Source organism: Doryrhamphus excisus, chromosome 8 (genome assembly GCF_030265055.1).
Source record: "Doryrhamphus excisus isolate RoL2022-K1 chromosome 8, RoL_Dexc_1.0, whole genome shotgun sequence".
Lineage (NCBI taxonomy): Eukaryota > Metazoa > Chordata > Actinopteri > Syngnathiformes > Syngnathidae > Doryrhamphus > Doryrhamphus excisus.
This window is the reverse complement of record NC_080473.1, coordinates 16,822,399-16,832,209: the sequence shown is the minus strand read 5'-3', so window position 1 is coordinate 16,832,209 and position 9,811 is coordinate 16,822,399. Positions and strand designations below refer to the sequence as shown.

The 9,811-nt window shown below is 41.6% G+C and overlaps 2 protein-coding genes across 2 annotated transcripts in view; one reads left to right on the top strand and one right to left on the bottom strand.

The window, feature by feature from the left end:
- LOC131134922 (short transient receptor potential channel 4-like) overlaps window positions 1–9,811 on the bottom strand; it is a 100,095-nt gene that overhangs the window by 27,175 nt on the left and 63,109 nt on the right. The window contains exon 3 of the mRNA XM_058080627.1: window positions 6,116–6,211. Coding sequence (XP_057936610.1) covers window positions 6,116–6,211 — 96 coding nt within the window. The remainder of the gene's footprint in view (window positions 1–6,115; window positions 6,212–9,811) is intronic.
- Window positions 1–9,811, top strand: part of frem2b (FRAS1 related extracellular matrix 2b) — a 69,952-nt gene that overhangs the window by 6,744 nt on the left and 53,397 nt on the right. Inside the window, exon 2 of the mRNA XM_058080626.1 lies at window positions 931–1,020. Within this exon, the coding sequence (XP_057936609.1) occupies window positions 931–1,020 (90 nt within the window). The remainder of the gene's footprint in view (window positions 1–930; window positions 1,021–9,811) is intronic.

Here is a 9,811-nt window from a genome sequence, read left to right as displayed (position 1 = left end):
GCCATAACCTCGGGGTGACTCTGTCTCACAGGAAAATTTCAAAGCTAATGCGTTACACTGAAGGGGAAGCACTGAGGGTGATTTGTAACTTATTGCTTATATTTTGTCTCAAGAAGATGAGAGCATCACAGGTGTTGCGATAAATAACGCGCATGTCAAAGGGAGGTCACAGCAGTGTTTTTTTTTTTTTTTTCAGAAACAGAATATCACAGCACTTTTCAAGCAGGTTTGTAACCAGGCTGCTTACAACAGCAGGTGTTATTCACGGAGCCAGAGCGTGTTCCCCAAGAGGCCTGTTCAATATTTCAAGAGTAAACAGACAGTAAATAAAGACACTATCTCCTGGGCTTTTGAAAAACGCAACGATGCGTTCCTGTGCATCGATCTCTTTGAAGGAAAATGCTTGGGCATCAAATATTGAAGACAGTGTTGGGTGTAAACCTTGTATTGGTGCAGAGTCATACATATGAAGTTGACTGTCTAGCCCAGGGGTGGGCAAACTTTTTGACTCGCGGGCCGCATTGACTTAACAAAATTGACGGGGGGGGGGGGGGGGATACTATATATTCTACACGTAACAGTCTACCTGGAATTATTGTATCTGTAAAAATGTAGTGCAATCAGCTATATGTACTTGATGCCAGGTTGTATGTTAAGTTTCAATGAAATACTTTGGGCCGTATTCAAACACTTGGCGGGCCGCATGTGGCCCCCGGGCCGTAGTTTGCCCACCTCTGGTCTAGCCTGTGGAGCAAACTCACTGCGATGATGGAGCCCCAGGAATAGAGCTATATCTATTTTTATTTTGGGTTTACTTAGGAGTCAAAAACATGTTTTCCCTATTTGCTTTGCACTATGAGCTTTCTGGTACAAATAGCAAATGTGCAAATTGTTATGTGATGATTGATTTTCAGTGCATTTCTTTTTCAGCTGATATTGATGACATGAACATATGCTACATTCTGCACGAGGGGACCGACGCCACGAATGACATTTTCCACTTTACCATTGAAGACTATGGTGAGTGACCATTTCTCACTGCATAAGATAAGATAAGATATGCCTATATTCATCCCTCAGTGGGGAAATTTGCAAATTTGCATGGGCGGGATTGAACAACTACCGTATTTTCCGGACTATAAGTCGCACTTTTTTTCATAGGTTGGTTGTTCCTGTGACTTATACTCCAGAGCGACTTATAAATGAAAATATATATAATTTCACAGACAGCCACAAGAGGGCACTCTGGACTTTCACACCAATATATCCTACTCCTTAACAATTCAATATTTAAACTGTAGAGGTTAGCTTACAAGGCGGCACGGCGGTCTGGTGGTTAGTGCGCAGACCTTACAGCTAGGAGACCAGGGTTCGGTCCCCGCCCTCGGACATCTCTGTGTGGAGTTTGCATGTTCTCCCCGTGCATGCGTGGGTTTTCTCCGGGTACTCCGGTTTCCTCCCACATTCCAAAAACATGCTAGGTTAATTGGCCACTCCAAATTGTCCATAGGTATGAATGCGAGTGTGAATGGTTGTTTGTCTATATGTGCCCTGCGATTGGCTGGCGACCAGTCCAGGGTGTACCCCGCCTCTCGCCCGAAGACAGCTGGGATAGGCTCCAGCACCCCCCGCGACCCTCGTGAGGAAAAAGCGGTAGAAAATGAATGAATGAATGAAGTTAGCTTACAAAGACAACTGAGAACGACAGAACACAAATGCCCTCGTCATCTTGCCTTCCAAGAGGATGTAATGTCTGTTTTGGTCAAGTAGTAGTAAAATAAATTACCCACAAAAAACTTATACTCCAGTGCGACTTATGTATGTTTTTTTCTACCTAATGATGCATTTTTGGCCTTGTGCGACTTATAGTCCAGAAAATACGGTAATTGTCTATAAGTCATTGATCATGAATGCTAGCATGTCCTCCAAAGTATTCTGATCCCAACTCATTGGGGGTGCTGTATATGTTATGAAAAACCCATGAGGTACTGTAGAATAGCATGCAAATAAACTCAGTAGTACTTCTCAATTACTGCTAAATGACAAGCAAGGCCACAACTTTGCAAAAAGTCACGCTTCATTACAGCTGTTAGCGTTGTTCACTCTTGCCATCATGCAGAGCACTTGTGACATAAAAAGCCATTCCACTCTGATGTATTGCCAAGTGTATTTGCTAAGATGCCCGGTGAACTTGGAATGAGGAGGAGGAGGGTGGGGAGATATTTTCCACGGCTGATAATGACAGTGTGAAGCTGCTCCTCCAACCCCGGAGGCTGTGTCTGTGGATGCAGGCAGTCACTAGCATTGAGTAAATCTTCTTAAGAAAAAATAAAATTCTGCCTGAATCATAAGCTGCAGTATAGCTGTGTCATACCACTAAATCTCTATGTTACCGTTAATAAAGTTAGTTAATGAAAGTGGTTACTAAAAGTGTCCCAGCTGGGATACCTTTCAACCTTAAAGGTTACTAAATTGTCAAATTGAAGTTTCCACCCCCCTTCAAATATGGTTGGGGAAAGTAAAAAAATGTAAGTCAATTGTGTGCAGCGTGTGGATATAAGCTTGCAGCCAAGCAAACCAGACAAAGTGACAGAAAGAGAAGAGAAGAAATCAATCGGTGAACCTGAGCTGAGAACTTTTCTTAGCTATTTTTATTCAGCACCACATGCTCTATATTAGCAAGTTTGTTAACGTGTCTGCCATTCAAGTTTGCAGATGAGAAAGGGCACATGGGGGCCCACTGAGGTGAAAGTGGGAATGAGGGGCCCTATTAGAGAAGTCCTTTGTGTGCTGAAGCGTAGCAGAAAGGACGTGCCGTTAGGCATGCTGCTTACGCTAATCGGCAACACCAACATTGTTGCCTCGGACCATTCACTGAGACGACTCTTCATGGCTTATCTGCTAATTGTTTGGGTAATCACAGCGTCATTGCTTGAACATTGCTTGAACATACTGAACCCACAAGTTGGAGTGTGGAGAAGAAGTAGACATGAAAGTGCAGTTGATCAACATGTGTTTTGTTTTGCAACATGCCACCAAAGACATGATAGCATACATGTAATATGCATATGCTCAAAGTTGTATACAGTAGATCCCCTCTTTTAGCAGGGGTTACTTTCTGGGACCAACAGTAAATGGCGAAAAACTACAAGTAATTGATACGCTATTCAAAATATCACACAGCTTGCCACCTCCACCCCAAACTCTCCTGCTTGTTTGACATTGACGTTATGCAATTTCAGTTCAACATTTGCAATACAAGTTACTATTGTAATTATTAGATTACATAAAATTCCAGGTGAGTGGTTAGGGGCCACACAGCTAGGAAACCTGGGTTCGATTCCCCGCTCGATCATCTCTGTAGGGAGTTTGGATTTTGTTTGTGGGTGGGTTCTCCCTGGGTACTCCGGTTTCCAAAAACATGCTAGGTTAGATTAGATTAGATTAGATTCAACTTTATTGTTATTGTTCATGTCACTGGTACACGGCAACAAAATGCACTTAGCATCCAACCAGAAGTGCAATTTTATAAGTACCTTAGTCGTCAGTAAATGTAGAAACAGAATAGAGCTGTAAATGGACAGCTATATGTACAAACTATAACAGGCTATAACTATAATACAGTGAGGATATGTACAGGGATATAAATGACTATAATATGGCTATTGCAGATTATACAGATTATAAACAGTATGCACAGTATGGTTGTGACAATATATAATAACAGTAATATGTACAGTATTGCAATGAAGTGACTATGCTACAGTGTGGATATATACAGGGATATAAGTGACTAGAGTATGGCTATTGCAGATTATATAAATTATAAACAGTATGATCTATGAATGCAACAAGAGTGCAATGAAGTAGTGCAATGAAGTGATGGGGGGGCTAGTTCAGCGGGGGGATGTAAGTAGTGGAAGGGGTGGGCAATGGGGGGCAGAGTTCAACAAGGAGACAGCTGTTGGGAAAAAGCTGTTCTTGAACCTGGTGGTTCTTGTACGTGAGCTCCTATAGCGCCTCCCTGAGGGTAGGAGGGCAAACAGTTTGTGCGCTGGGTGGTATGAGCCCTTAGCAATTTGTGATGCCCTCCTGAGACAACGCTTCCTGTAGATGTCCCCAATGGCAGGAAGTGGGGCTCCGGCAATGCGTTGGGCAGATTTCACGACTCTTTGCAATGCCTTCCGGTCCGCGACAGAGCAGTTCCCAAACCAGGCTGCGATGCAACTGGTTAGGATGCTCTCAATTGTGCATCTGTAGAGGTTCACCAGGATGTCTGAAGAGAAGTGGTTCTTCTTCAGGGTCCTCAAGAAGAAGAGGCGCTGGTGAGCCTTCTTGACCAGGCTGGAGCAGTTGGTAGTCCAGGAGAGGTCCTGTGTGATATGGATCCCCAAGAATTTGAAGCTGGCCACACTCTCCACTGTCTCACCGTTGATGTAGATTGGTGGATGAATGGCAGCATTCTTCCTGAAGTCCACAATGAGTGGTTAATTGATTAGGTTAATTGACGACTCCAAATTGTCCATTGGTATGAATGTGAGTGTGAATGGTTGTTTGTCTATATATGCCCTGTGATTGGCTGGCCACCAGTCCAGGGTGTGCCCCGCGCCTCTTTCCCGAAGACAGCTGGGATAGGCTCCAGCACACTCGTGACCCTTGTGAGGATAAGCGGTAGAAAATGAATGAATAAATGAATGTTTTGAGGGTCAATTGTCCAACAACACTTAAAATAGGTGGGAGGTCATTCTTCCATTGCTAAAAGGCTAAAACGTAACTCTCGTGAGGATAAGCAGTACAGAAAATAGATCTATAGAATATTTTAATCTGACAACAGCATTTCACAACGGACTGTTTTGTGAACATGGGCCACTATGTAGCTAGACAAGCCGACAAACTTGCTGAAGCCCGACGCCTTTCCAACGTTACTCGGCCGTATGGAATGTGTAGGAATCCACTGCAATCATTAGACAAATGGTCATTGACTTATGGATAATCAGTTGCAAAGTCACGCCCATGCCCATGCAAAAATGTTGTCCAATTTGTTTGTCAGTGTTTGTCAGTCCCCTAAAGGTGGAAATTTGCTAGTGCTTCTTCAAAAGTTACAGTGTCAGATTTGTCAGAAAAATAATAGCACACCAGACACTGTATAGGTGCATATTTTGATACATTCACCCTTTTGCATAAAAATAGTAAATAGAATAGACATAGGAATCAAAATAGAATAGAAAAGAAAATAGCATACATAAATAAATGCAGTCATGTGACTGCATCAACTGACATCAACTGACACATGGTTCTGTAGAGTTTATACAATGCTGAGATTTGAACCCAGAACTTTCCTCTTGGCAGATATTCTCTAGTTATTTCATACTAAAATACGTTTGTAAAATGCTCCCAAAAAATGACACACAAATCCATCCATTTATCTAGAGGGATAGGCGGGTACACTGTGGACTGGTCTCCAGCCGTTATCAAGGCACACACAAACATCCATTTTAGAATCTCCAATTTGCCTGAAATGCTTTTTGGAATGTGGGAGCAAGCTGGAGTACCATAGAAAACCCACGCACGCACGAGGAGAACATGCAAGGTCCACACAACAGCTCTCAACATGTTAACCAGTAGACCGCCATGCTGACCCTTTCACAGGAATATTTGAGCAAATGTAATTCAAACCCAAAGGGATGTTTTAAGAGCAGGGCTGAGGATTATTTTTCATGCCATACATTAATTTGTGTTTTTTGGCCTTGCCACCATGCCCCCTTTTTTCCACACATCTGCTGGTATTTGTCACGCCTGTCAAATATTTGAGTACCCAGGACAGGCATTACACACGCATTAATGACTTCCACTGCCCAGGTTTATTTTCCCACCTGAGGCCACTGTGATCTGCACATTCTCATTAATTTCTCAGGGTTGTGTTTGGCAATGCTGTCCTGTGCGTGTGCCTGTTTTTGTACAAGTATCACAGCTGGATGTAGAGGTGATGAAAGCTTAAAGTTTAATAGCGATTAGAGGTTCTAGCCTTGTGGTTTCTGGCTGCTTTTGTGTTTGTGTGCATGTTGGCTGACTTGGCAGGAGTCACTGGATGGAAGCTTTTCAGGGCAGGGCTTACCTGAACATACATACACGACTGGGCCATCTCTGTGAAGTGTTTGTGGAGGCGAATCCTCATTTGCTCTGGGCTCATCAGTCAGCATCGGGGATGGAACTATTGACAGACACACCATAAGTATGTAAAGATGTTTCTGGCTTTATATTATAGCAAAATATACTCAAAAGCCACTCATTAGGTACACGATCATTGGCAATACAAGCTGTATCAAAAATAATGCTGCAGTGTTTATTGTTATTATTAATAATAATAATAACACTTTTACATAGTCCATTTCCAGATCAGTTTTGGGAGTTTTGAGAGAGAGCAGTTTCTAATATTTTTACCATCTTGATTAAAAAACTATTAACACAAATGAGAGCAAAACAGCAGCATTTAAAAAAAATATTTTTATAATATTGTTTTTGACAACTATTGAAATAATAAACTAAAAGGCAATATTTATTTGTTTGGATTAAATCATTATTGCTACCTAAAATGGTGAGTCATGTGAACATAAAAATAATGTGTTGACACTCTTGTGTTTGTAATGTAATATAAGATGAAATAAAATACAATCATATATATATATAATCTAATAAAATAGCAGCCTTTTTGGTCATATTAAATACAAATTTCATTAAAAAATTAATCGAAAGGTAATATTAACTAGTTAATATAATAATGCATCCCGTGTCAAATGTAAATAAAAAAATATATTTTGAAAATAATCTATTTTAAATATTTGAACATTTAGTATTTGAACAAGTATTCTTATTATTAAATTGCTAATATTACGTTATTCATTCTAAGTCAAGTGGAAAGTCAAACAAATAGTCAAATAAATAATAATTTGATACTGTTGCTAAATCTTTTCTCCTCAGGAACATTTGAGCCTGCAGTAAAGCTCACCATACAATTTTATCACTGTGTAATTGCTTGTGACACCTTGTGGCGCACTTAAATCCAGCCCCCCTCCTGTCTAACCCCAGGTTAGAGGGGATTATCTGTCTTGCTTTAGCATGCCAGAGCACAACAGAGTGAGGGGTGGGCAGGATTTTACATGCATACGTGAGACTGTATAGACTCTGTGTGTGGTATTATACCACTACTACAATGTGTATCCCTGATGTGACGCTGCTGTTTCTTTGTGTGTTCTTATTAATTAAATTGTCTCCCCATTTTATCTTGGGGTGTTTACATTCTTGTGTCCTTGGGAACAATGATGTGAATTATGAGCATGGGAAAATGCTGTAACATTGTGAAAATTACATGGTTGGGCGAACCTTAGCTTGGTTTTCTTATAAAACATCTGGGAGATGATTAGAGAGCCATTCCTGGGTAACAGCTGCTTCGCTTCAGAGATGAAAAAAAGAGGACTACAAGGAGGATTCAAGCTTGTTAGTTTTTTTTAACACTAAAATTCCAGTGTCTCCTGATGCTGTTGTGTCCTTTGTTGCTAAATTTGAGTTAGACTTAGCAATACTTATGATCAAACAGTCTTTGCGCTTACAAGGTTGATGTAAAGTTGAGCTTCTCTGAAGAAGCTAATGAGGCAGGGTTGTTCTGTCATGTAATACCAGTATATTCCTCAAGAGGCAGCTGTGAGTCAAATTATTGTTCCTCAATACATCCATCCGTCTATTTTCTACCGCTTATCCTCACGAGGGTCGTGGATATGCTGGAGCCTATTCCAGCTGTCTTCGGGCGAGAAGTGGGGTACACCTTGGACTGGTGGCCAGCCAATCACAGGGCACAGATAGACAAACAACCATTCACACTCACATTCATACTTAAGGGTACAATCTTTTGTATTTTAAATAAGTCTGAGATGTGCAGCACATGACACATGTGGTAAACCCTACGAGGAACACGCCATTTTGTGTGCTTTAATGCTAACAAGCTGTTTGTCTGCACCTGGGCCCAAGAAGCACTATTGTTATTTTTTATCCACTTTTTACACTGTAACTCTGCGCTTGTAATAGATGCCATAGTCACACTTGTTTGACCATGGGGTATAAGGAAACAAATACTGGTGACTGAGTGGCCGAGTGGTTAGCATGTAGGCCACAGTCAGGAGATCGTAAAGACCTGGATTTGATTATCCGCTTGGGCATCTCTTTGTTGAGTTTGCATGTTGGGTTTCCTCCCACATTCCAAAAACATGCTTGGTTAATTGTCTATATGTGCCCTGTGATTGGCTGGCGACCAGTCCAGGGTGTACTCGGCCTTTCGTTTGAAGTCACCTGGGATAGACTCCAGCAAACCCCCACGATCCTAGTGAGGATAAGCAGCACAGAAAATTGATGGATGTTTTGAACCTGGAACAGATTATTTCCTCTTTTTGTTTTTCTTGGACCGATGCTGGTCAATTATTTTAGTGCTGGTTGTTATCATATTGTGTAAGTTGCATTGTACTTCCATGATCCCAGCATCACAAGGCTCTATGAACCAATGTGACCTGTTTTTCACCAGCAGTAGCAGGGGAAATCCTACTCAATGTTGGTTGGCCTCTGTCTCAAACTTCCAAAGTCAGTCTGCCGAGGTTAAGAAAGCATTACAGAGTCCTCCAGGCCCTGACTTGTTCCTTGTATGATGATACCCGCCTTAGGATATCGCCGGAGCAGAACTGAAGTTCCTCAAGCGCTGACTTTGGAGCAAATTCCTCCCTTTTTGGAAGAAAAGCTCTGGCGAGGGGGTTGTGTCATTTGCTTCTAGGACAGCGCAGGCTGTAGTTCTTTTGTTTTTTTTCCTCCATGACAACGGGGTGCAATGGATAACATGTTCAGGCAAACTGAAATCATTAGAATAATCCCTCAGGTAGGGAATACTTGTGGTTCAATACACTGGTCCGAACTAAAAAGTCAAAAATGTTGGCATTTTGGTGTGGTTCACTTAGCATTCACCCTGGTAATTTTCTCATTGCATCAAAACTGTGCAGTAAATAATACATGCATAAGTAAGGACACGATGGGCAGTTTTTGTGTCATATTATGCAACGTAACAAAAATGCTGCCTTCCGGTTTGTATAGTTTTGTTTTATGTCATTTCATGATGGATTACTGTACTTGCCGATTTCTTAAATAGTGTCTAAAATATACCTTTAAAGAGCATCGTTATCATAATCACAGAAGGAGCATGCAGAGCAGAGATACAGCACTTCTAATACATTTTCTTTTACATATTTGTCATTTTATTCCACTCTTGCCCATCTCTGTGTGGAGCTTGCATGTTCTCCCCGTGCATGCGTGGGTTTTCTCCGGGTACTCCGGTCTCCTCCCACATTCCAAAAACATGCTAGGTTAATTGGCGACTCCAAATTGTCCATAGGTATCAATGTGAGTGTGAATGGTTGTTTGTCTATATGTGCCCTGTGATTGGCTGGCGACCAGTCCACAGTGTACCCTGCCTCTTACCCGAAGACAGCTGGGATAGGCTCCAGCCTGCCCATGGCCCTTGTGAGGACAAGCTGTATAGAAAATTAAAGAGTGAATGAGTAGTTGTAATTTCCAGATCTTTTTGGTGTTAACACTGCTAACACAGGTGTTAACACAGGTCTTTGGTCTATGCAGCATAAAGTTCACATGCAGGTGGCCTTAGACCCATCGCTCAAACGCACAAATGCACAATTACACAAGGAAAACTCAATATATAGATAAAGGTAGAAACCATTTCATTTTGCCGAGGGGCCGGATAAAGGTGCAGATACAGGAATTC